Here is a 26,377-nt window from a genome sequence, read left to right on the forward strand (position 1 = left end):
ACAGCATGACGATTGAATCAACAGAAGGGGAAATGCCTTCTACAAGTTGTAATAAAAATAGTTTTGGGGAACGGTGCCTTCGTTCTAGCGCGTACCAGGTGAGCCCCGAATGTCACATTTCTTTTTTTTTTTTTACGATTTTTAAATGATGGATAAAAATGTCTCGAAATGTGCGCGGAGAACATTGTAAAATTGTACGCATTTTTAATATTTTATTGTTACATCTCTATGGTATAGCCTTGTCCTTTATTTCCAAAAATTCAACAACAACTATAATAGACTGAAACTTGAAAACTTTGTTTGTTCAACAAGGTCAGTCAGGAGTAGCATCAGTCAAGATTGTCTGCGTGATTTGGACGCAAAAATAAAAAATAAAATCTACAGTTCATCTATGACAGTTAAACCCCAAGGCATGAAATGTTCTACTTTGGTACACACACACACACACACACAACCGAAAGATTGAAAATGTAGGAACGACAGCGCACAGTAGACGCACGTCAAACTAGGATATGTTTAATCAAAGAGTAATTCAACAAGTCGGAGAAGCAAGAAGATGGAATGGGACGGAAAGATGAAAAACGTGACACGTAGATAGCCCACAGTCAGATAGATACCCCCCCCCTACTCCTCCTTGCTCGTCGTGTAGCAAACAGAAGCGACACTCAACAAGCGCTTAATTACACACATCCGTCATCTACCACGTAAGAAAAGAAAAAAACGTATCAACTGCACCTGTTTCTTATCTGTCACCTGCTATGTGCCCTATATATTTTTTTTTTATAACTGTATGTTTCGTGAGTTATTTCTAAAGATATAAAAGTCAATCCTTAAGTTACAATCGTTTCTTGCCTCTTCAATGTCGTTCAACTGTGAATGTCCCTGATTAATTGCGGTCTCTGCACACGAGGAACAGGGTGCCTGCGAGTGAAATAGAAGTTCCTTTTCAATCGGATTCGGTAGTGGGGAAATTGAATGTGTCACTTCATTTTCTAACTCGGCCATTTATCCGGGAGGGGAGAAAAGAGCCGACAAGAGCCCCAACATGGAAATAAAAGGGAACCATCAGGACCAGTTGTGACTTCATTTTCGTGTGTCCGACATGTCGATGAAGAGGGCAAACTGCTGACAAGGACAGCACCCCAAATTGTACGTTGACAAAAAGTCGGTCAACATCCAAACGCAGCCTCCGGGAGCGTTTCTCCATCAAAGGGTCCCATGAACTGCTAAACGATTTTGACGCTCTTGCATTTTCTTTATACCGCGTCCAGTGCTGGGCGAAACTCATTGCGCACCGTTCACAACCTGCTGTTCTGGCCTTTTCCTTTCATCTCTTTCTGAATGGCACTTGTTGAATTCTTCGTTCTCCGAAAATGTAATAAGATTCTTGTCAAATCGACAGTCTATCCAATGATTGCTAGTGCTTTCTAAGAACGTGTAAAAAGCTCCTTTCAATTAGAATAGGAAAGATTTCATTCACGTTGAAAAGACACATTCGCCCCGTCTCATTTAATAACCCAACCGAAAGAGCGGCCCGTTTTCTTAGCCGGACTGTTGCCTTGTTCTTTTCGCATGATGGAGTAAAAAACGAAGAAAATGGGGAAGTTCAACATCTCGAATAGAAAGAAAGAAAAAAAAAAAAAAATAGAAAGCCGAGACATCGATGAAGATAGATCGTCTGCGTGGGTTTGAAGCAGCGCGAAACATGGGCATATAACTACGGGCGGGTATTTTTTCTATATCCATTCGGGTAATCACTGTGTTACAGCTAGCACGAAACGGACAAGGAACAAGAGGGCCAAAAAAAAAAAAAAAAACGAATGGATGAGTTTGCGCTGCGCATTTTATTTCGTGTAGGGGGGAAGGAGAGAAAAAGATAAAAAAAAAAAAAATAAGGAAAGATATCTTTCAACCGCAGTTCACTCATATTCTGCCACGTAGGCCTTGATGGAGCAAGGCTGGCGCTCTATGGTCTTCTTTCCTTGCTAAACCATCGATATCTCTCGTCAGATGGTAATGGATGACCTAGGGCCGTCGTCGACCTTCTCTCTTTCTTTCCTCCTTTTTTTTTTTTTTTTTTTTTTTTTTTTATAAGATAACTTATTTAGTGTTACAAGGAAGACGATGGCACATAGGGGTGGAGACTCTCCTGTATCTTTGCTGGATTGTCCTTAACATAAAAACCAATGGCGATTGAACCAGCGAACATTCATCAATGGCATGGGGTGGTGTATCGGCTATTTAATTTTTGTTTCTCTTTTGTTGGAAAGAATGCGGGATACGATCACGGGACATGCCAGATTCCGAGACAGTTAAGCCGTTGATATATTGCGCCAATGTCTTGTTTCTCTCTTATCGTAATCATCAATACTACTTGTACTTTATTATCCGTTAATTTTGAAACGCACCGAATAAATGGGCGCCCACTTCGACTTATACGTTTATTTTTATATTGTCCTTGCACTTGCGGCCAGCACTTTATAATTATTACAAGAAACGAGAGTAAAAGCATGGCTAGTGGCTTGCGGCCACCCTTCGTATATATATTTTTTTTATTTGCCGGAATCGTTCACTAAATAAAAGGCTAAACAATCTCTTGCTGTTGCGGGTTCTCTCTCCGCTTTTATTAGATATCCCTGCCTCGAGCTTATCGAATAATGAGTCTGCAGTTTTTTCTTGTTGTTTTTACAAAACAAAAGCCGACTACTTAACATTCTCAAACAGCACAAACATGGAACAGAAAAACAAAAAACAAAAAAAAAAAAAATGAGCGATTGGAACGTTAAATATCCAGCTCGAAACATTTGGGACGCATCATTTTTCTTTTTTCCAACTCATTTCCTTTTCTCGCGGAACATCAAGGAAAACAAAATCAATCAATAAAAAATTTTCTTTCACAAAACTTTCCTCCATAGCGGCAGATCTGTGTCTAATTCTTTTTAATAATTCCCCGTGTCTTTTTTTTTTTTTTTTTTAAATAATGATCAGGTAGTTTTTGATTGGCGTCATGGGAGCCCCTGGCAGCCGCGTACGTGGCTCCTCGCTACACCGGCAGCAACGAGCAGCGAAAACAGCAAAAGGGCCGACCGATTTCTCAGAACTTGTTGTCGCCCTCCGTCAGCATTTAAGCGTTACTATACAATTTTTTTTTTTTTTTTTACCCTTCGAATCAAAGACCTAATGAAGAACCATACCCAAAATAGGTCATTGAGATAGGGGAAAGTTTTCACGGCTACCATCACATTTATTTTTTCTTCAAATTGAAAAAAAAAAAAAAAATTAAAATTAAGGGGGAAAAATGGACAGGTTCTTCTATCGTGTTTTGATCGAGAAAAGAGCTGGATGAGATCCTGTACGTTAGTCTGATTGGACAGGGTAGGGTGAAATCATAGAAGAATTTTTAAATCCGTAAAGTTGTGTCTATACCCGAATTAGATGAACATACGATTCGATTTGCTTAAACCTTTTTTTTTTGGGGGGGGGGAATAAAGGAAGACCATTTGGAAATGGTTTGACTCTGATTGAGAGGTCAAACTTTAAAAAATGCCAAAGAATCAACTGTAAAATCGTTTCCTTTTTTCTTTCTTCCATATTGAAAGTCAAACGATTTCGATTGTGCCATCTAAATTGCTCGGCGTAAAGGAGAACCCCCAACAATCTTTATTGGAAGCCTCTTTTCTCATGTGATCCGATATCTATTATCTATGCTCGTTTAAGGGGGGGGGGACAAGTAGAAGAAGAAGAAGAAAAAATAAATAAATAAATAAAATTGGGGTTCTAGCAGCAGCCAATGCCAACAACGCGCTAGATTGATAAATGACTCTAGAGGGCATTGTAAAGTCCCCCCCCCCCCCTGTCTATATCTTTCGCTCTTCTTCCATGCACTTTTTTGTATAGACCTCAGGTTGTATACAACAATCCTATCTGATTGGCAGCCACCAGAAAAGACTTTGTTCTTCTCTTTTCGGTCGTGTGCCCCATGTTGCCCTTTAGAGTCGGAAAAAAAAAAAAAAATCTATATAGGTACTACACATCGATGCGTTTCATCTTTTAATGTGTACACGCATGTGTGTGCTACTCACACACACACAAAGAAAAAAAAAATAGCCCTATAGCAATAGATCAATGGGCTGACAAGTTTTTATATTTTTTTACAAGGAAAAAAGGTGCGAAACAAAAAGTGGCAGTGGCTTTCGCTGCGTGAAATTCAGGTTATCGTGTCCAGGGGGTCTTGTCTACTCTATATGCATACACCTAGAATATATATAGATGAAAATGTCCAGCATCTGTTTTTTTTTTTTTTTTTTTTTTCAAAATGCTCATCGTACTATCTGCTCTGCTGATCGCCCCCCCCCCCCATTGGATTCTGTTTCCTTATTCGAAAAATGGTAGACATTTCACACCATTTGTCAGAGTCCTCCGTCTTCATTGAAAAGACACCGTCGTTTGGGAACACACGAGTCCTCCGCATTCCTCGGCTTGTTCCAGCAGTTTACTGCCGTGCATCTCTGGGATGCATCGATATATTCACTGGACATTATTTTAAACATTTTTTTTTTTTTGGTTGAAAGTTTGGATTCTCGATGTGGGCATTTGTGGGTTCCCTATTTTGACCGAAGTCTTTGGTAAAGGTCGCAAAGGAGGCCCTGATGTGTTCCTCCTGCGGCGAACACAATGTCCACGATCTTCCATTTCTTTCCAATTCATTAATAACAATTAGTTTGTTATACGAAATGTTCTTTTTTTTTCGTTTAACATTCCCAAATGAAAGGGCACTCAAAATTTTCAATTACGCGATTAAACTTTAAGAGAAGAAAAGAAACTCGTAAAAAGTTTAGCGCTTAAAAGAAGCAGCTGGACAGCGTTCAGGTAGCAATTGAACTTCCCCATCAACATCAACTCCCCTTTAAATCCAGAAAAGGGAATTCAATTTTTTTTTTTTGTTTTTTTTTTTTCTTCCCTATTCACAGCTTTCCATGGCATCCGTAAACTCCATTGATCAGAAGAGGATTTCAAGCTTCAATCAGTGGGCATATATAAACAAAAGCAGCTAAGCCTCTTCTTTCCGATAATGTCGTCTTCCTTCACAGCCCTAGCCGAGAAATATGTCTTGTGGACTGATCCGGATTTGAGCTGCTGGACAATCCAATCTTATATACGTCTCCCGACTCTGTAAGTCTACCACAGCAATCATCGCATCCGTTTGCAGCATAATCCTTCACTCGACAATGTCCTGCAAGTTTCTCTCAACAATGTCGAATTCACGCCACATTTCTTTTTTGTTTTTTTTTTTTTTTTTTGCCTGCTCCAACAGAATGATATCTCGCGCTTACTGGATGCAACCGGACTTTTTGAGAGACGTATCTTGTATTCCATTTGGCTCGGCCTCTCGGTGCTCCTTTTCTTGGCGCTGATGTCAAGTGCGTTCTGCAATCGCTTTGCCGTTGCCATGGCTCTTTTCGAAGGCTTGACCGTTCAAGTGCTAATACGCTTCCCCCCCCCCCCTCGCTATTGTTTCCTTGGCTCGGGACTTTGCGTGTGTGGCCATAACGGTTTACAGCAGAGAGGCAGCGCACGAGAGAGAAAAGAAGATATCAGTTCAACGGCACACACTCGACCGCAAAACCTCGCATCGCGGGGAAATACATAAAAGATACGGCACCCAGCCAAGTGGCACATTGCCGCCCTCCCCTCTCTACAATTTTTGCCTTTTCCTGTATTCAATGACGGCCAATTTTTTGAACGAAATTCAATCAAATTCAATTTGTACGTCAGCGCAGACAAGATTCAATTGGTCTTCCTTCTTACAACGTGTCTGACCAATGTAAAAAAGAAAACTGTTAGATCAGAGCGATATCATCGCAGAGACATTGGATGTATTTATTCTGATCGAGAAAAAAAAAAAAAAAAAGAAGAAATCTTTGATAGTGTCTGCGTGAACGACCGTGGCACATCGATCGACTGACTGGACTATAAGCCTTGGTACGATGCGCATAACAAGGGGCCATCAGCTATTCATGCCTTTCGTTCTTCGGCTGCTGATTCATTACCGAACGTCCCTTCCGATTGTTAAGAAAGACACTAGCCTTTTTCTTACCTTGTCGACCCCCCCCCTCTCTCTCTCTCTCTCTGCTCTTTGAAGAGACACGCACTATAAATTTAGTGCCGTTACATTGACGCCAGCATCGAAGGGCGACTGCTTTTTACGGAACGATGGGGGGAGTAGGATCATTGACGATGGAGAGCCGAGTAGGAATTTTTATAGAAAAAAAAAGAGGCAGCAGCAGCCCAAACGTGTCGACCATCACACCATCGTTTTGGATGGGGCTGTTTGGGATCGATCGATCGGCGTTAACTGGAGTCTCGTACACACCTCCGGCCGTTCGTCTTCTTCTCGCCGTGCGTCACTGATATGTAAGGCTCGTTTCCTCGAGTTATGTACGTGGGCGTAATCTATTCCAATCTTCAGCACAAGTCGTTCCCAAATGAAACTTTGCTTTTTAAGATTTAAAAAAAAAAAAAAAATTCAAAATCTTCAGAGAAGCGGATGCGGTTTTTTCGGACTCCAAAAAAAAAAAAAAAAGAACAGGCCGGATATGATTGAGGATCAGTTAAACGGGAAGTCGTTGATGTTCAAATAAACGACACCACTATATCCTTTTGTGGTTTGTTTTCCCTCTTCAGCTATCTATCTTTTTTTTTTTAAGACTTGAGTTTGAGTTGATATTATATGGCAACTTTTGAACGTCTGTGAATGATTAGCCAAACGGACGAATGGTGGAGGGGTACTACAGTTGAGGGTACCCACTTATTAGCTGGGTGTGTGTCATTTTATGACAGCGGAAACGCGAGACTTATCGCGTTATCGCGCGTTAAGTTGGCATTTGTCAACTGGACAACGGCAATGAACTCTTCACATAAGTCTTAAGTTAATAATACACTCGACAGTCTCTTCTATTTTCACTTTTTAAGGCTTCAGTTTTTATGTTTGAAAAAATTGTTTTGACTTTCCTTCGATCGGCTTCTATTTATCTAACTTTATTATAACGATGGTATGGGGGGGGGGGGTGTATTGTGTTATTCGTTTAACGCCTGGCCGCTGGCTATGGGCAAGCCTTGTATCACGCCTCGGCTGATTGACTGTCGGCGGAACTGGCCAATTGGATTTTTTTTCCCCCCCTAACAGATCGAAAACGGAGACAAGAGGTACACAGGCGAGCAATAGAAATTCCAAATCGAAAATTACAATTTTTATTTTTAAAAAATGACTTTGCCTTTCTTTCTGTATTTGATGCGGCGAAAAAAAAAAAAAAAAAGAAAAAAAAAAAAAAGCAAGCTTGTCAGGCCTGATTAAAGTCGATTGTTTTTCTTGTTGTCTTTGGCTCTGGTTTCGTCTGTCTATAGAGACAGCTGACCGATTTGGGTGTTTCGCCTATCCGCCCTGTACTGTCTCGACCACCACTTGAGACGGGCCGACTTTATTTTTGGGCGGATGCGCTAGCAAACGATGGAGGCTCACAACTGTACTCAGGGAGACTATAACAACAACAAGCAATCATCCGTTCAAAAACAAAATCTTTTTTTTTTTTTTTTTTTCTTTTGACCGAGAAAATAAATTTACAAAAAAAAAAAAAAAAAAAAACAAGAAAACACAAATACCAGAGAACGAAAAAAAACAAAAACGGGATCAGATAACACGGACACGCAGAAATTTCTATCGTAAAAATTGAGGCTCCATTTATTTCCAACAACGGAAAGAAAATAAAAAAAACAAAAAAACAAATGACTGCGTATGTGTATGCCTTGACAAAAATTGGCTTCGGTTGCGCGTTGTGCCGCAGCATAAACACGCAGATAAATACCTGACCGAGATTTCCAACGTTAAATGTGTCGATATTTTCTTTTTTTTTTTTTACATTTGCAGGAAGTTCTCCTTGTTTTTTTCTTTCAATGTTTTTTTTTTTTATCGCTGACACGTGATCAGACACCTCTCTCTTCTCTTTCACTAATATTCTCCACCCTTGTCCAGCTGTCAAAAATTCTTTGGAAATTCTCAAACTTGGTCCTGTCTATTTGTTCATAAATTTACTGGAAAAATAAATGGAGAACAAAAAAAGACCTTCGTTCGTTATCCATTTCATATTGAACACGGGGATTTAACAAAAAAAAAAAAAAAAAACGTAGATTCAAACTAAATAAAAAATGAGGGAAATTGAAGGGGCCGAGTACACAGACTCGTAAGAGCCACAAGCAAACCACTTCGGTGCATGGAAAAAACGTAGGGACTTGATATAGAACCATTTTTAAAAGCTTTAGATACACACAGATAATGCCAGATATGAACTAACTAACCATAAGGTTAAAGAGACGACGATTCCACTGACCGCTTGTCTATTAACCTTCAGAAAACTCCCCCTTCTAAAAAAAAAACTTAAATGACAGGAACACAAAGTTCCAATCTCCAGACACGGATCAGTTTATAATAACCGGTGTTTCAATCAAGCGTAACATTTCCTCCTGCTGTAGAGTTAATTCTTAATGACTTTGAATTTGTTTCATTTTTCGTGTGGGTCTTTTAGCGGCAGAACAAAACGAAAGTGAGACGATAAAAGGCTTTAAAAAAGAATGTGGGCTTATGTCGTTCTTCCTCTCATTTTTTAAATTTTCATCGTATATTCTATCGTTTCGTTAATGACCCTCTCTATTTTTTTCCGCGTTGTGCGTCGTATATATACGCGGAATTTCCGATTCGCCGCGCCGCATACGATGAGAGAGACTAATCACTGTTACATAAAAAAAAAAAAAAAAAAAAAAAAAAAAAAATTGGAAATTCCAGCATTCCTACATTTTTATCTTGTTCGTCTTTTGTTCAACATTATTATTTTTTTTTTTTATATTTCAACTTTATTTTTTTATTATTTTTTTAGTCTTCTTGTATCCCAGAAAATCGACAGGGATAATATCATTCACGGCCCAGTCACGCTCTTTCGGTTCAAAGAGTCAGGTGAAGGGAATAGTTAAAAAAAAAAGGACGTCTACAACAGAAGAAAACTTTTCTTTCCCTTCCACACACACACAAGAAAAAATCAAGTGAAAAAAAAAAATGCTTACATCACGGAGCCTTTTTTTTTTTTTTTTTTTTTATACCCGAGCCGCCAAGACGAAAGTTCCGCACTCATCCGGGCCTCCCCTTTTTTCTTTTTTCTTAGGGAGTCCTGCACGCGCAAGTGTCGGATTGCTTTCATACACCATGCTGTTTCCAACTTTTCTATTTTCCTTCTTCTTCTTCTTCTTTCAATCGACTCTGAACACAGTTGCCGGAAGCTTTTTGGATTTTTGTTGGGCCCGATGGATCTAGCTGTAGAGCTGTCCCTTTTTCTTTTTTTTCGTGACTTAATATATTAACACCATAAAAACATTAACGCCTGTCGTGTAACACTACTCGAATTCTCTTTTTTTTTCCGAACGACGATATACATTTTGAGTTTTCCTCGATGCTGTTACACTCGCCCTTCGTTCGCCTTTCATCCACCGTCCTTATGTTTCCGCCTTTTTTTTTTTTTCTCTCGTTCCATTCGCTGCTTTAGCAGCTGCATTTTCTTTTACTTTGAATCCCTTGAACTTTTTTCTCTTTTCGCTGTCAACGCCATGAGACAAAGATGTCAACTGATATTCCGCGCAAAAAAAAAAAAAAAAAAAAAAAAAAACTTAATGTCCAAAGAAAGTAAAAAGAGAGAGAAACGGGTGGGCAGACATCCGCTCGTGCATCGCCCCCCCAACTTCAAACGTAAAGAAAGAAAAAATCTGAATGACTGATGCATCTAGGCTTCCGTGAGAGGCATCTTTAAACATCGTACAAGCCGCTACGATGTATAAGGAAAGAAAAAAAAAAAAAAATACCTAACCAAATCGCATCCATCTTTTCGAAAAGAGCTGAAGATTTTTATTTTTTTTTCCAACTTGTGTTGACATGTCCAGCAGTAGCCTCAATGGTCGAGACAAACAGACACGCAAACAAAACACACACACAAACTCGGCCTTTCGTTATTTTTTGTTGGTAGGCCTACAATCTCCGGTTACATTCCTCCTCTTGAATTGAGTAGAGGAGAGAAAAAAAAAAAAAGGGGAACCTTACTATTTGCCGTGTCGTTTCACGTTAAATGCGTACTGTGTGTGTGTGCGCGGCGAACGTGTAACCCGAGTCCTTGCCTTTCTGAGCCCACCGTATTTTGAACACACTCTTCAGCCTGTGTAGCAGAGACATCAAATCTGGAACCATTTCAAGAAGGTTCTTTTTTTTTTTTTTTTCTTTTCGTCTTGTGTCACTTTGCTAGTTTTCTTTTTTAAATTTCCATTTGGTCTTCGTATGTTGATGATTTTTCAACTGAATACACACAATCCACTTATCGTGACGTGGATTTGTGGATGAGAGAGAAAGCCAAACGAGGCGTCTATCCCTTTTTCTTTTTCGTAGGGATAGAGGGGGGGAGAGAGAGATTGAAATAGACAAAAAGCGGCCGAGTCATGGTGCATTGGTTGCACAGCACGAAATTTCGACTTGAGTGAATCTAAGCGCACGAGCGCCGCACCCGATATTATTTACAATCCACACACACACACACACAAAACCGAAAAAAGAAATAAAAATCGAACAAAAGGGGAAATGAAAACACAAGGGGAGTTTGGAGGGCAGAAAAGCTAATCGCTTGATCGACATTTCCATACCTGATATTGAAAGCCATACGCTCCAGCCAACGTACTATCTACTATGTACGTTGATATGCAAAGGATATAGCCCACTTGGCTATTATTTATCACGAAAATGATAAACATCTTTGCTCGGTTCACTTTCCAAGTCGTATATTTTTATAAAATACTGCCGCTTGTTTTACCTCTTTGGCTATATCCGGCACTGTCGTTCTCCAAAGCTTATTATCCCGCCTTATTTTTAAAACGTCAAATAAAATTCCAGAAGACAAGGCGAGCGATACTTAAAAAACAACAAACGCCGCGTGACTCTCTCACGACTTTTTGGCACGTCTTTGCGTCATCACTCGTCTGTGTTCCTCATTCGTCTTTTCCCTTTTTTTTTTTTTTTTTTTCTGGGTTGGGTTATTATTTATTACGGCTAGTTAAAAGCACTAACATAGTTATATATATATACAGTATCTATTTAAAAAGCCGTGAATATAGCGTTACAAGATCGTATAAAGTCAGCACCGGTTATTGCGTGGTCCCATTTTCAAAAACCGACCAACGAAGTGAAATAAAAATAAAAAAGGAATGAATCAATGTGTGGAACCATCCATTTTTTATTTGAGGAGCTTCCTATATTTGTAAATCTATTTTAATTTAATTTTTTTTTTTTTTTTGACTCTCCCAAATTAAAAACCACAATGGCACGCACATTGCCTTAAATCACGCAATTCCAAAGCGAGGGGGATACATCAATTCGAAAAAGAAAAAAAAAAAAGATACCCATTGTTCCCGAAAGGAAATAAACACAACAAACGAATTGACAGACAGGATTACGCATGTGAAACACGAGTGACGATGATTGTGTGCGTACATTTCTCGTACGATTCTTTTTATCGTGTTCCTTCTGGCATACGATGACGATAAGATGCAAGAATGCGCTCGATTGGCCATCGCCTCCACACGTGGAGAGACAGACACATGTACAAGAGAAAAAAAAGGAAAGGAAAAATGGCCCGCGTGGCCGCGCCCTTGACGTTTGTGTACATACACACGCTTCAGCTCGATTACCATAAATACCCCGTGCTGTGAAATGACCGACAAGGGCTCCCGCGGCTCCCTCCCGATGCTTTTGCTGCCGGTTATTTCCATTCAAGTGTGTTTTTTTTCTTCTTATCTTTTCTTGTTGTTGCTTATTCCTCTATATCTGCCTTTCTTTCTTCTTCTTGAAAATCTAGAAATATAACGGAATGAAATCGTAGGAATTCAAGAAAAAAATCCTTCGCGTGAACGACGTGAGGTACAAGAGCAGCCGGCTCAGGCTCATCCAAAACATTTTCATCGGCCTATAAAGCTTTAAGGGGATCGCTTTTGCTCCGGTGCTGTACCGTAGCGACTCTTTTTTTTTCTTCTTTCTTTCCGATGTTACAAAAAAAAAAAAAAAAAACTATAAAAAGAAAACAGGGAACCATCGTAGAAGACGCACACAGCTTCAATGAATTTCAAATCGAGGAAAAGAGACGAACGATATACATTAAACATGAGCTCCGAAACGCTATAGACGGACAAGAGGAGCACAAAAAGAAAAAAAACAAAAAAACAAAGTGGCTGTAGCAAAGAGGAACACGGTGATACGAAGCAGAGATTTTGTGTGTTATTTTCTTCGAGTCACTCGTTAGTTCGTTGAATAATGCACAACCACCAACTCTTCCAAGTTTTTTTTTTTTCGTTCATCTTTCTTTTTCTTTTTGACAGCCTTTTTCCCTACCGTTTCTTATGATGATGTCGATGCTCAGATCAATTCGAGTACCATTTTCTATCAATAAAAGAAGACCTTTCTTTTGTCCCTGGCGCGCATACCTGGCATTCGTTTGTAGCCCTTCGGAAAGTCGGTGATTTTTCTTCAATATAGCGGGGCTAAAAATTGGCTATAAAAATCACTGAGCTGGACATGAATCGTTCCTCGCATTCCCATCTGCTTGGCTATTCATAGCCAGGTAATGCGAAATATTGTGAATCAAATCACAAGGCATTTTTTTTTTTTGGAGGGGAAAGTGTGCTACGTGTGTCGCAGTTTTATTGTCCGTTGCCTATGGATACCAGCATGAAATTTCGAGTTCACCGGGTTATTGCGTACCTTCTGCGCCATCCGCTATGAAAAGACATTTTTTTTTTCTTCTTTCTTTTGAGTCCGGGGTATTTTTTTTCTTTTGATTATTTTTAACAACCGTATGCGTTTACAAAGGGGTCGAAGAGAAAGCAAGTTCATCACACAGGACAACAGAGATTTTAGGGCCCAAAAAATGCGAGAGGACCACCACTACTAAAAATAAAGAAAAGAGAAACAAGTTGAGAGAGGACCCCGACCACTGGAACCCCCCATCGTTCAAACATTATTGTGTGTCGCCCATATAAAATTCTGGACGCTGAACTTAAAGGTGTTCAGTTGTCCAACACTATAAGGATGTATTCTCTCTGAGGCTTGCCAACACCAAAGACGGGAGGGGGGGGGGGGAATGGTGTTCTTTTATTTTCCTATTTCTCTCTTCGTCTTCCTCCCGAGCGGCCCCCACTTTACCTCCCGGGGCTTTATTATTGACTGATTACTCTGTTATACACAAAATATAGCCAGTGGCGGGGGGGCGTTTTCTTTTTTTTTTTTTTTTTTTTTTTAACCCCCCCTAAAAAAGAAAAACATTTTTTTCTTTCCTACGTCCCCCATTCTCATGCGCAATTGCGGCTCTTCGGACCTACTACACTGCAGCAATTTCAAGAGCTCTAGCAAGAAGAGAGGGGGGTCATTTTAAAACCTGAAGGGCGCCCTGGAACAATGTAAAGGCCATAGGCCAAAGTTAGAAAAAAAGAAAAAGGGAATGATGGCAATAAGTCCATGTTCTATGGAAGCTACCAGCAGACAAGAGAACTTGACATTTATGAGCATTCTTCAGCAGGCCGCCGTCTTCCCTTTTTTCTTTCCCTTCGTTTATAACACGTAACGTCCGCGTGTGTGTGTGTACGCACATACGCTAGAAGAGACGTGTTTTCCTGTCGACAGTCATAATGAAAAAAAAAAAGAACAACAACAAAAAACCGACACTTGAATAAGACGACCGGGACCCCTAGAAAAAGCCAGCGCCCCGTGAATTGAATGATTCGAAGGTAGCAACGGTAATATAACGGTCCAAGCTCACGGTCTTTTCACCCCTTGCACCTACTGTATTCTATCCGTTTTTTCGTTTAGTTTTTTATTTAGTTTTTCATGAATATAAATAGAAAATGCTAATAATTTTTTTTTGTTACTAGTTTTCGGTAAGGTTTCGTTACTAGATCTGAGTATTATCCAAAATTTACCTAAATTATCGGCCCTAGGTTACTTTGATGTCAATCTTCATTTAATACCACAGGTATTCACGAATTTTAAGTTTTAAATAAATGTAAAGAGATATTTTTTTACATTTTTTTTTAGTTAATTGGTACCACGTTGACGTACCTTTTCATCCTCTACCAGTTCCATTCGTCGGAGAAAAGTGAATAAAGAAAAAAAAAATTACTGTGTTTGAAAATATCAGATTTCTTGGTATCCATTATTTTCAATCCCTTATACCTGTAAGAAAAGTAATATGCAAAAATAAATAAAACTGTAAACCAAAATTGTTTTTTTCTGGGGTATGGTCTCGTGCTTATAACGGGTAGGCGACGGCACGTAAGCCGACGGGTAGGGATAGCGCGTGCTCTGCAAAATAATATTAACTAAATACCTTTCTTTAAAAAAAAAAAAAAAAATTTAAATAGCACAATAACAAAGATTCGATCCCGTGAAATCAGCATGGCAGCTGTAAACTGTTCCACAGCGCCATACTGCAGTCAACCACTACATACATAAGCTGTCTATTTGAACGCGTGACCCCCACAGCAAAATTTGGTTGAGATGTGCGGTCCTGGCACAGTGGTTACCACCTTCGCTTCGCATTCTGAAGGCCCCGGGTTCAAGTCCCGACACCGCCAATTTCCCTCCCTCCCTTTCCCGCCAATTCATCATTCAAGATACGCAAGATTCTACGCCTTCAAGAAAGAAAAACAAGAAGAGAGAAAAGAAGAAGAAAGAAAAACAAGAAGAGAGAAAAGAAGAAGAGAGAAAACAAGAAGAAAGAAAAAAAGAAGAGAGAAAATAAGAAGATGGAAAACAAGAAGAAAGAAAAAAGAAGAGCCATGCCTACTATAAAGGGGCTAAATGGCGCACCAAAAAAAGCCTGGCCAGGCTAAAAATGGCAAAAAAAAGCCTTGCCAGGCTAAAAATGGCAAAAAAAGCCTTGCCAGGCTAAAAATCGATCTGTAGTACTGTTCACTACACGTTAAAGATCGACCCACAAACTGAAGGGTGGAGAAGAGGGGAACATTGAACGTAGGCTGTTCGTTAGCCTCCCCACGGCCTGAAAGACGGCTCGTGGATGCAGGCAGCTTATGATCGGGATATGTGACCCAATTCGATACCCGTAAGTTTTTGTTGTGTTTTACTGTGTTTTACATAAAATACAGTGATTTCATAAAATGAGTGTGAACCTTTTTTCCTTTTTGCGTGTAGAAATAAAAAAGAACGAAGATGGACGCGATAAGACCAACTGGAGAAATACGAAAAAAAAAAAGAGGGCGACGTGAGCGTAACACCTGTAATTTGCACCCGGAACTGGAACAAGTCACCCCCCCCCTCTAGCCTCAAAAAACAATTGGGGAGAAAAACAAGTAAAAGAAAAAGAAAAACCATGTAAAAATAACGTACAATGAAGACCAAACGTGACTTTAGCTGTGCGACGTGCGTTCCAGCAACAGCCAAGTTGGCCAGTTCGGCCCTTAACGCGCACACACTTCCCTATCCGTATGTTGATTTTTTTTTCTGTCCCTCTCTCACTCTCGTTTCCCTTCAAAAAGTTGTTTATCAACTCGGACCTTTAAAAAAGAAATATTTAATGCACCTGCTGAAGAACCGTGACGATGTTTGTTGGGGTTCGACACTTTAATGTACTGCCACATACAGCGACTGCTGAAAAGAAAGAAACGTGACGGGTGGTCAATGCTGGGATGGTACTCGACTCACGATGTTCGATATTATAGTCGCAACAGTTATGATGTCGTGAATACGAGAGGCCGTTATTTGTCGATGGAGAAACTTTACCGGGAATGAATTGCGGGATTATCTGAAAAAAATCCACGCACGTTTTCCCTCTTCTATCCCGCAAAAGCAAAAAATTTTTATTACGTTCACAACCTCCCCCCCCCCCCCCCCCCCCCCCCCCCCCCCCCCCCCCCCCCCATCACGGTGCTATAAAAAGTAGGGAACAATGCGCTTCGTCTCAGTCGTGAAAAAAAGGAGTTCGAGTTCGGTTCAGGTGAATACGGCAATCAGTTCTTTTTTCTTTAAAAAGGATGGACTACCATGTCCACGTTCTCTTATTGCGCCATTCTAAACCAATAAATATACACCCCGTCATTGTGCAATGTTCCTAAACAAACCGGGAGATGAATAAACCATCGAGCTGACCAGAAAAAAAAAAATGCGACATGGAAACGAACACGACAACTCTCTCTTTTTCATCTTTTTATCTTTTTTTGCTGTCAAACTATAAACACAACAACAACAAAAAATAAAAAAACAGCGGGCATAAAATTTGGGGCCGCAGTCCCGCGGACGGCGGAAGTCGTTGCATTCCCTCTGCATCCGCATCAATTGGCAACAAATAAAATAAAAACTGAGCCGATACACGCGATGCGAAAGCAAAATAGAAAGTCAACAAGTGACCACATTTGAGTCCGATTCAAAAAAACAAACAAACAAAAGAGCTCAAACGCAATCGTTCGAATGTAAGAAAAAAAAACGAAAGGGATTTGTCGTATGTATATAAATAGAAACGATTGGTACGTTGAAGCTTTGTGCGACCCTATTTGGTACCTTTGCGTTTTGTTGTCTTGTTGTTTCTTTTTGTTTTTGTTGAAAGGCCATTTGCCTACGTAAATCTATGTTAAAAGCATGGATTTATTCTAAACGGGCCCCATCTTTTGGGCCCGTTTTTCTGCGAATCCTATTGATGGCGTCATGCCAGTTCACACGCACTCAACGTTTAGTGATCGTGTCACACACTCGGCTGGTTCCACGTTCTTCTTCCTGTTAGTTGAGCGCGGGCCCTTGTCAAGAAACAAAAATTCGCTTTGGTGCGTGTCAGAGGTGTACAGTGTACGTTGAAAAAAGAGCAAGGGAAAGAGAACACTGGCTGTGAAGCGTACGACAGAAAAAAGGAAGTCATAAGCGCACAGCGAAGGAACACGTAGAAAGTATGAAAGACGATGGCTATTTAGACTAACTAGTACAAGGAACTAGAACTGTTACACGTCTACGGTTTCCATGATATCTCCCCCTGGTAACTCAAACCATGGCAACAACTTTCAGCAGCTTTTCTCATCAGCTGTTGCACTTCCTGTGTGTCACCTGAGTCGTCCGGAATAAGGAAAAATGATGACGGCACATGTACTCGAGTTAGGTCTTTTGTCTTTCTCTTATCCCGTCAACGGAACCCTTCACGTTACGAACCGAAAAAAAAGAAATGTGTCAAAAATGTTGCTCAACAAAACGAGAGGATAGACGAAGAAATGATTTCCCCCCTCTTCCAAAAAATCATTAACAAAAATCTTCGTCTGGTATTCCAACGTGCCTTCAAGGTAAAACAAACATTCAAATTACCAATATCTCTCTCCCCCCACATTTGAAAATAACTGGGGGTCTCGACGAGGAAAGCTTTTAAAACAGGGCGTAGCGTTTCTTGCGTGTGTGGTTCTTTGGCCGTTACGGACCCAGCTCTGGATATGCATCAATGAGGAGAGAGCCATCTCACTTGGAAAACGGGGGAGATGGAGGGGGGGCTGAACTCAAATAAGTGGCTATAAGAACAGGGAGCTACCTAATATAAGAAAAATTCCGTTTTTTTCTTTTCTATTTTTTTTTTTGTTGTTTTTTTTTGTGGTTGTTGAAATACAATAAGAAAACGAAGAGAAAAATCTCGACTTTGTTATCGCTCGAATCCCAGTCGCAACATGGAGCTGCTATTAGCGCCCCGGCATAGTCGTGCCTGTTAGCACAGCCCATGAGTTTCCAGACACCAAGAATTCTAACCCGGTCGACTGTATCAGAAAAAAAAAAAAACTTGACGGAGGAAAAAACTAAAAAAGATGAAAAAGAACCGGAGAAAGGCGAAGGGAAGCGATGGAACCTAGAAAAAGAAGGAGGAAAAAAAAAAAGAAAAAAAGAAGCCTGACAACAATTAGCCGTGACTGTATCCTATATAGTATATATGTATATTATATAAAGAGAAAAGAGAGAGAAAGACGAAAAGAAATTCAACGTCTTAAAAACAAGACAGCCAAAGAGAGGCACACACACGAGCGGACAAGCCATTTCCTTCCCCACTCTTTGCCTTTAGATGTAATCGCATTTCCCTTCGTTAGCCTCTCCATTTGGCCATAGACTCCTCTCTTGTTTCTTTTGTTCTTTGTATGTTCCTTGTACCAAGTAAACCGTTCGGTCAAACATCAAAAAAAAAAAAGGACGGACGGACTCGAAAGCGTTTTAGAGACGTCTACGAGTAGTGCGTAGCTTTGCGCTCTTCGACGTCCCTCTATTCGTTTTTAGATTAAAAAAAAAAAACAAAAAAATTGTGAGGCGAACCCTTAAAATAAATAGAGGACTTGTGTTTGCATCAAGGCCACCATTAATTATACATCGCTCGGCTCGTTTGCTGTCGCCTTTAAAAAAATTCGAATAAAAACAAGACAACTGGTTGGTCCATTTCAATTTTTCGGTCGTTTTTTTTTGTACTCTGAACGGCTGCAGCAAAAAATGCCGAAGTTTAAGGTTAATCTTATCGAATCGGGTGTCCGTGGAGCTTCTGCCTCAATGGAAAATAAGAAATGGGGTGAAACAAAAAAATAGAGACATATCCATCGTCTCTCATTTGGAACCGTCTCTTATCGCTGCAAAGGGACTTGTATAAGTCAGCCAGTCGAATCTCGTTATTTTATTGAGAGGAAAAGGTGTTGGGTGTGCGTCGGTTGTTGCGCCTTTTTTTGGTCACTTCTTTATCGCTCTCTTATTTCCTGCTCGCTGCATTTTTTTTTTCTATTTGAAAAATAGAAAGTTTAAAAAAACAAAAAAAAAACAAGGGACCTTTAATGTGAATTCCTAACGCTGTCATGATCGCTCCCGTAAACTCAATTGATTGTCAATGTGATCTTTAAAAACAAAAAACGAGAATGCTGTCCAATCAACGTATAATTAAGTTTCCTTTTTTATTTTTGTTCACCTTGGAGATTATTTGGACGTGAAAACGGATTAGTTCCATTCAACTTGTCGACTTCATGTCGTTAGAAGAATGGGATAATAATAGCTGCCGTCATAATAGCGTCTTGGAAGAATGAACGATGCAAAAGAAAAAAAAAAAACGAAACGTGAAAAACCATCCGTCAGAAAATAGACACCCAGTCGGGGGACGAGTTGGACGCCTCATCACATTCCGCCTTGTCGTATAACACGCAGATCACGCTGACCGGGAGAGGCAGACCGTTGAAAGAGTAGCCCTTTTATCCCCACATCGTCATAATGGAGGAAGAAGAAGAAGAAGAAAAAAAAAAAAAAAAAGGATCAAGGAAAACAAAAGAATTCTAAACAGAAAGTCTCCATCACGACAAGGAGAATCTTGACTGCACGGGCAAGACGGGGATCCGAACGCAAAAATATAATCATCGGTCCCGGCGCCAAGCAGTGTTTATGTGTCACGGAAAGGAGAAGCCGATCACGCGCGTCACACACACACACACTCATGCTCTCGTCCGTCTTCTTAAGACCTTCTTATTCTTGTCCAAATATGAAAGATAATGTAACACATTGTGGCCAAAAAGAATATGACTCATCGAAGGTTATGTACCTCTGCATCGAGCCTTTTGTTACAAACCACCGTCTTCATGCATTTTTCAGTTCTTTTTGCCTTGTGTCTCACCTGTGGTTCGACCTCTTCTCTCTTTTGCATTCTCTCTCTCTGTTTCCCTATTCCTTTTTTTTTTTTTCTGTTATCATCTATGGCACGAGAGAGAAGCCAAAATAATCGCACATTGTCAGTCGCTAAGTGTTGGACCCATCACTTGCAATTATCTCTTTTCCTTTTCGGCCAAAACATTTCCATCGATGGGACTTGCACGTCATAATGCGACCTCAAATCGTTGGCTTTTACACCGCAAAGAATTTTCTTTAGAAAAAAAAAGATTGATAATTTGCTTCTTTACTTTTCGTTCGTGAACAAGATTTACGTACAGAGATACCGGCGTACGCATAATGCGTATGCAAAGGCATTTTTCTTGTAAACCACAATGCTGATGGGTTTATTTTTTTCCGAGAACCAACCGAATTGACTCCCTCCTTCAATTTTTTTATTTATACACAGCACTCGCGTTCTTTTCTTTCCCATTTTTTTTTCTCTCTCTCGAAAGGATTCGAAATCGGCTGGGTCGTAATAGACTTTACACGGTATAAAGGGTAAAAAAAAGAAACACCACCGATAAGCTGTAATAATCCGGTAAACGGACCAGCATTGAGTATAAAGAGGGTGAAACGGTAGAGAGATGTATACACATGGTAAACGTAAATACATTGTACGTCTATATGCATTATCGGTTTTTCCTTTTTTTTTTTTAGACTTTAATCACAGGGTAAGAGTCGATGACGATAGAAGTGCAGGGTATAGGGGGGGAGACGCGGATGGAAGGGGGGCATCACATAATAGTACCACATAGTAGCGCAAAAGAAGAGGAATCTTTGTACCTTTTTTTCTTTTAACACAATATCCGAAATGTTTATTTAAAAGTGTTTTGTGAAGAGAGAAAAGTGGCGGTTGTTTAAAAAAAAAAAAATGAAGGTGTAAAAAGAAATAAAAAAGGAAGAAAACGTATCCAAAGTTAGAGAGAGAGAGAGAGAGGGTGGTGAAGAATTACCTGGCGGGCAGAGGCAATCTGTCGGTGCATCCGTTGCTGAAGAGACTTGTCTGATGGTGCGACTACGAGCCTGACTGCTACCGCTACCAGCATCGACACTGGTTGGGAAGAGCATCAGTTTGTTGTCCAGTATGGCCTGGATTTTGGCGTCGAGCTGCGGGTCATCGATGGCGATGGAGGCCTTGAGTCGCTCTTCGACCAGCAAGAGACGCCGATGAGCCGAGACGTTTTCCGACCAAGTCACCGCGCACAACAGAACACTCAGCGTGGAAAGGACCAGCGCCAGGGTACAGTACCGCCGCCAGACCAGGTGATTTTTGCTGTCCAGCTGAGCTGACGGTAACGCGTTTCCGACTCCGCAATAGCAATCAGATGACGTTAGCAAAGCGGATGATTTCTTTTCATCCGACCGGCCGATAGGGTCGCGGTCCGTCATTTTCTCGCCTTTGATTGTTGTGGTCTAGTTGGCACTGAACGGTCTTCGCAATTGTTCTGTCGGGTCGATCTTGATTAAAACAGCGATTAATAACCCAATGCCAATCGCATTCGCATCAATCAATTGGAATTGACGGATAACATGGTAGTTTCACTATCGATCCCGCCCTTTGCAAACATGAGCTGGGAATTTGAATAAATACTTGGCGCAAAAATTCAAAAACGCAAAAAATAAAAAAAAAAAAATCTTTTTCCTTCGCTTTCTTCTTTGCCCACAACGTCCCGATAATGCGGCACACGAAACACGGCAATGCTATTTATCTGCTGTGGGAGAAATATTACATATAAATATATATGTATTTTTTTCTTTTCACTAACAACACACTAGACACATCCAATCACGACGGCAGTGGGCAAACTACTGGCGGAGAAGGGAGAAGCTCAAGCGTACAGACCTTAACGGTCCCCCAGTGCCCGTTCCTACACCACTAACGGCTCCTCCCCCTTTCTACCTCATCTTCTCGCTAGCTGCTTCTAAAGCGCTGTGAAAGGCAAATAAAAAAATGGAAAATAAAACGTCCTTTAGCGAAACTTTGAGAAAAACACAAACAAATGTACCCCAGTGATATTTAAAGCGACGATTATTATTATTATTTTTTTATCTATACCATCCGTTGACTCTCCTAAGCCCAGTGCTTAATAAGAATGTATATGTTAACATTTTGTGCAGTATGAATCACGGAAATATACGAATTTTGGGCCGTGAAATTACATAATTTCAAAGAATATATGTAAAACGTATTTGATGTATGAACTTCGATACAAGTAGTTTTATTACTCTGTAAACATTTATAAAATATAACTTGTTTTTATGTTCCAAATATTCTGATTGATTAAACATCTGTTGGGGTAACTCACTTATTTTATCTATAGTTATTATATGCTGCAACCCTTTCTTGGCTCGCTCAAGAGATAATACACATACCCTATGAAAGGGTTAACGTGTAGCAACAACTTTGCTGTGTTGTCTTATTAGTCAACAATTGCCAATAAATTTTTAACAAGATTAAGGTTTTTGACCTCGTGACTCAAGATTAAAAGACGGGCAAAAAGCCTTCCTTTATTTATCATGCAGATCAATGTAATAGTAAAATGAATAGCAAAAATGGCTTCAATGTAGTTCGCAGCTATCAGCATAACTTTGTGAAAATTTGTAAGCTTTTTCATTCATTTTTCAGCGTTAAAGGAATAGCAACCTACAAGCTCCAACGGCGATCACACTTTTATCATGCCATCTGGTGGCTGACAATTTTCTACCTCGACAGAAGTTCTAATCCTTTCCACTAGGAGAAAAACAAACGCCGTGCGGTGAAAAGCCATAACCAACCATGCTATAAGTTATCTATCGAGTTTTTTTTTTAAGTTTAGAAGTTGGAATCGTCTGCTTCCTTCCCTCGTGGTCTATTCCCTCTCAAGCATTTTGTACTTGTCGCTGTCGGAAAAGACGTGTTGGTCTTCAGTTTTATTACGATTGAAGCTTATTACCTAGTTGAAAAGGATGCCACCTAAAAAACAAAAACATAAAAAGAGGGTAAATTCATTCTTGTGTATTTACTTGACAAATTAACAAAAAGAAATGTCATTTTCTAGAAAAATAAGACCAAGAAAAACTGGGATGAACCAGATGACATTAAACGGGCTCCACATTCGATTGTTGTTTTTCGTGGAAATGTCGGAAAATATATTGAAGCATTGATGAAGGATTTCCGACGAGTGATGGAGCCTAATACAGCATCTAGCCTAAAAGCAACAGAAAAGAATTCTATTAAGGATTTCGTCTCAATTGCTGGTCCGCTTCATGTCACTCACTTGGTCATGTTTTCACGTTCTGAACTGAGCCCCTTCCTTCGCATCTGCCGTCTTCCTCATGGACCAACATTAACCTTCAAAATTTTGGAGTATAGCTTATCCAAAGATGTTGTTTCAATTCAAAAACGACAGAACACGTATGACAAACAATATCTGACTCACCCACTAGTTGTTTTAAACAACTTTGCTGGTGAAGAGCTTAAATTAAAATTGATGACATCCATGTTCCAAAATATGTTTCCCTCAATCAACGTGGCTAAGGTGTGTAACATTAGGACAGTTTCTAAAGGAAAATACTTGATTACTTATATTTTGCCCATGCATTATAGGTGAAATTGAACACAATTCGTCGCTGTGTTCTGTTACATTATTACCCTGAAGATGGAAGCGTGGAATTTCGTCATTATTCTATCAAGGCGGTGCCTGTTGGTGTTTCCAAAGCTGTCAAAAAGCTTGTTTCAAGTAAGGTTCCTAACTTGGGAAAACTGAACGACATTTCCGAGTTCATTGAAAAGTACAGTCAATTTTCATATACTGATTTTCAAATTACGATAACAAGTTATCATAATTTACTCGTTAGATCCGGCCAATTTTCAGAGAGCGAAGCCGAAGACGATCCTATAAGTAACGTAACTCTACCGCAAAACTTAGCTGGTAGAGGCGCCAAAGCTGGTGCAAAGTCGGCTGTACGTATGATTGAATTAGGTCCAAGAATTCGAATGGAACTCGTAAAAATTGAAGAAGGTTTGGTTGATGGTGAAGTTCTTTACCATCAATTCATTCAAAAGACGGAAGAAGAGAAGAAAGTAATTCGTCAACGAAGAGAAACGAGACGGTATGGCAAATTATCACACTTGTCCGTAGGAATATGTCCACTAACTTTTGCCGTAAATTTAGGAAAAACGAAGAGAAAGTGCGTAAAATCCAAGAAGCACAAAGAAAAAAGAAAGAAGAAGTAAAAGAGAAACACAGGGAGAAATCTATGGAAGGTATGAAGCGGAAACAAAACAAAGAAGCTCTCGGAAAGTTTGCTGAAAATGAGGAAGAGGTAGCAGAAGATGACGACGCTGAATATTATCGAAGTGAAGTCGGGCAGGAACCGGAGAAAGGTATGGAGTACTACAAAGTGTTTGAAGTCAGAATTTGAAAAGATTCTAATTTCAAAATTTATCTTAGACCTGTTCTCTGCGCGCGCCAAAAGTGCCAAGTCGTCTCTGTCTGGACCAGCAGCTAAGAGGGCCAAAATCGAGAAAAAGAAAATGGAGAAAAACACTAAAGGAAAATTTGGTGACCGAGGATCGGCCAAAGATTCGGGTGATTCTCGGCGAAAAAATTTCAATTCCGGACGATCTCCAAAATCAACTGGAAAACCGAATGGTAGAGTCGGTTTCAAAGGCGCTTCAAAAGTACAGCGGAAACGGTAATTTTCACGTTCAAGTCTTAAGACGCAATCCGAAAGAATTTAAATGCATTAATACACACAGTTTTAATTGCGTTTTGTATTACATTCGGTATTCGCTTCCGAGTTCGTTAGCAATTTTTCGGGATATTACTCTAACGTGTTTGAAACTACTTATTTACAAACCAGTGAGCATTCAATGTCTAATCTAACATCACTCTGAATCACGACTGGTTTCATTTCTGAATGTTTACGGATATAGCAACTTACAAGCTAATCCATAATCGTGGAGCCTAACACTCAGACTACAGAACTGTAAACGGAGCTTTATTTATTTTAAATCGCGACCGTTGCCAGAAGGACCGTTATGTCATCAGGTTTTCCACCTAGAAATGAGAAATTAGAAGTTTATCCTAGTGCAATACATTTTGTTCGTATTACCGATAGCTCGAATTCCATAATCCCGAGCTCTCTGAGCAAACGGCGACATGTATCTCCCGTCGAAGGACAAGTTTCTCGCCATCAACGCAATGCTGTTCGCTGTTTGTTGAACACATAACTGATCTTTTACTCCACCTAGCTTGCTAAGTTCCGCAACAAGTACTGGTTGTGGAACATTGTCAAAGACCCCATCGGTCGCCAGTAAAATAACATCACCATCTTGCACAGCAAATTGACTTTGGCTAGCAGATTGTGGACTGCAATAAAACACATACTAGATGGGTTTAATATAACAGTTGACTGGTTTCTATTACCTATCACTCAATGCAGAGCCATGATGCCCCGGAGGAGGTAAGGCCAACTGAAATGGAGTATTGAAATAATGTTGCTGTTCTTCAGATTTATGAACCACCTGGCCTTTTCTAACCACCAAAAATCCAGAATCTCCAATATTGACTGTAAATAAATTATTTGATTCATGCTCCAAAATAAGAATACATGCAGTGCTGCTTCCTGCAAAAACAGTAGATGTTAGTCTGATTATTTGTTGATTTTGATGATGAAGACCTGCCTGTAATTGGCCGTTTCGAATGAAGCAATTCACGGAAGGCGGCGGATAAGAGATCCACAGGATTTCGAAAGTTACAAGGACTACTAACTGAGGTTATTCTTTCAATGGAGCGCAGCAGCGATAATGAGAAATCACTTGGGTCCACACCATAATCTCTCCATCCCCCAACACCATCAGCAACCGCTACAAGAATAATGGCAAATATTTAGAAGAACAACAAATAACGAGAACAGTGTCAGTTACCTAAAATATCTGCACTGTCTACATTTTTTACAAGCCAAGCATCATCCCCTATTTGGCCTTTACGGATTTTACCAGATTTGAAACTTTTTGGGAAACCAGCAACAGCAGAAACCAATTTTGGTATGGACTTGCAGGACACATTTTCATTTGTAGCATTTGTAATAGCCACACGGGGAGTTCCACTAGAGCTGCTTGATGAGGAACAGTTGTACAAACCACTGACTATTGAACGCGACAATAAACGACCATAAACGCTATGCATGTTTACAACGAGCAAGGTGCCGTGGTAAAAAATTGCTCAATTAAAACGTATCTTTTTTACTTTGTAAAGTATTTTTGGTTTTTAATGTGAAGCCCGTTGCATGTTACAACACCAATGGCACAAAAAGAACGAATCGAAATTACTGATGGCCACCGAACTAAGTTCTTTCACAGTTTACCACAACAACCAGACGACGATTTTTTAACATCAACACGACGTGAGTGTAGAAATCAGAGTCGTTTTCAATAACATCCTGAAAATAAATTTCAGCCGAATAATTATATGATGTTCCCACTTTCAGTGTTACTGTATTGCTTAAATTTCCCAGAGGCAAATCATTATAGTCATGTGATTTGGATTTTTTTTTTGTAGACGGATAAAGGAATACATTTGTATATGAAGGGCTGCAGAAGTGGACGTTTATACTTCCAATAGA

The 26,377-nt window shown here is 40.0% G+C and overlaps 3 protein-coding genes across 5 annotated transcripts in view; 1 reads left to right on the forward strand and 2 right to left on the reverse strand.

Annotated features, from left to right (window-relative positions):
* LOC130698506 (collagen alpha chain CG42342-like) overlaps nucleotides 1–21,565 on the reverse strand; it is a 47,752-nt gene extending 26,187 nt beyond the window's left edge. For all 3 annotated transcript variants that reach the window (XM_059494717.1, XM_059494715.1, XM_059494714.1), the window contains exon 1: nucleotides 20,722–21,565. In XM_059494717.1, the coding sequence (XP_059350700.1) occupies nucleotides 20,722–21,157 (436 nt within the window). In that variant the 5' untranslated portion in view covers nucleotides 21,158–21,565. The remainder of the gene's footprint in view (nucleotides 1–20,721) is intronic.
* Nucleotides 21,566–22,583: 1,018 nt separating this feature from the next.
* Nucleotides 22,584–24,520, forward strand: LOC130698526 (protein Peter pan-like). The gene is made up of 6 exons (XM_057521195.1): nucleotides 22,584–22,747; nucleotides 22,807–23,286; nucleotides 23,355–23,539; nucleotides 23,606–23,860; nucleotides 23,923–24,134; nucleotides 24,202–24,520. Exons 1-6 carry the CDS (start codon nucleotides 22,715–22,717, stop codon nucleotides 24,447–24,449), a joined length of 1,413 nt encoding a protein of 470 aa, XP_057377178.1. The 5' UTR covers nucleotides 22,584–22,714; the 3' UTR covers nucleotides 24,450–24,520.
* Nucleotides 24,505–26,261, reverse strand: LOC130698544 (protein phosphatase PTC7 homolog). The gene is made up of 5 exons (XM_057521216.2): nucleotides 25,680–26,261; nucleotides 25,433–25,619; nucleotides 25,180–25,374; nucleotides 24,866–25,122; nucleotides 24,505–24,810 (listed from the first exon to the last, which is right to left on the reverse strand). Exons 1-5 carry the CDS (start codon nucleotides 25,939–25,941, stop codon nucleotides 24,761–24,763), a joined length of 951 nt encoding a protein of 316 aa, XP_057377199.1. The 5' UTR covers nucleotides 25,942–26,261; the 3' UTR covers nucleotides 24,505–24,760.
* Nucleotides 26,262–26,377: the final 116 nt, after the last annotated feature.

The sequence above is a fragment of the Daphnia carinata genome, chromosome 3 (genome assembly GCF_022539665.2).
Source record: "Daphnia carinata strain CSIRO-1 chromosome 3, CSIRO_AGI_Dcar_HiC_V3, whole genome shotgun sequence".
Classification (NCBI taxonomy): domain Eukaryota; kingdom Metazoa; phylum Arthropoda; class Branchiopoda; order Diplostraca; family Daphniidae; genus Daphnia; species Daphnia carinata.

Excerpts from the sequence above, each read along its gene's own strand:
- LOC130698544 (XM_057521216.2), bottom strand. The coding sequence starts at position 25,941 with ATGCATAGCGTTTATGGTCGTTTATTGTCGCGTTCAATAGTCAGTGGT. Across the intron at positions 25,375-25,432 it reads AAACGGCCAATTACAGGCAG|CAGCACTGCATGTATTCTTA; the intron begins GTCTTCATCATC and ends TTTTGCAGGAAG. Across the intron at positions 24,811-24,865 it reads TTATGGAATTCGAGCTATCG|GTGGAAAACCTGATGACATA; the intron begins GTAATACGAACA and ends TCTCATTTCTAG.
- LOC130698526 (XM_057521195.1), top strand. The coding sequence starts at position 22,715 with ATGCCACCTAAAAAACAAAAACATAAAAAGAGG. Across the intron at positions 22,748-22,806 it reads AACAAAAACATAAAAAGAGG|AAAAATAAGACCAAGAAAAA; the intron begins GTAAATTCATTC and ends GTCATTTTCTAG. Across the intron at positions 23,861-23,922 it reads CAACGAAGAGAAACGAGACG|GAAAAACGAAGAGAAAGTGC; the intron begins GTATGGCAAATT and ends CCGTAAATTTAG.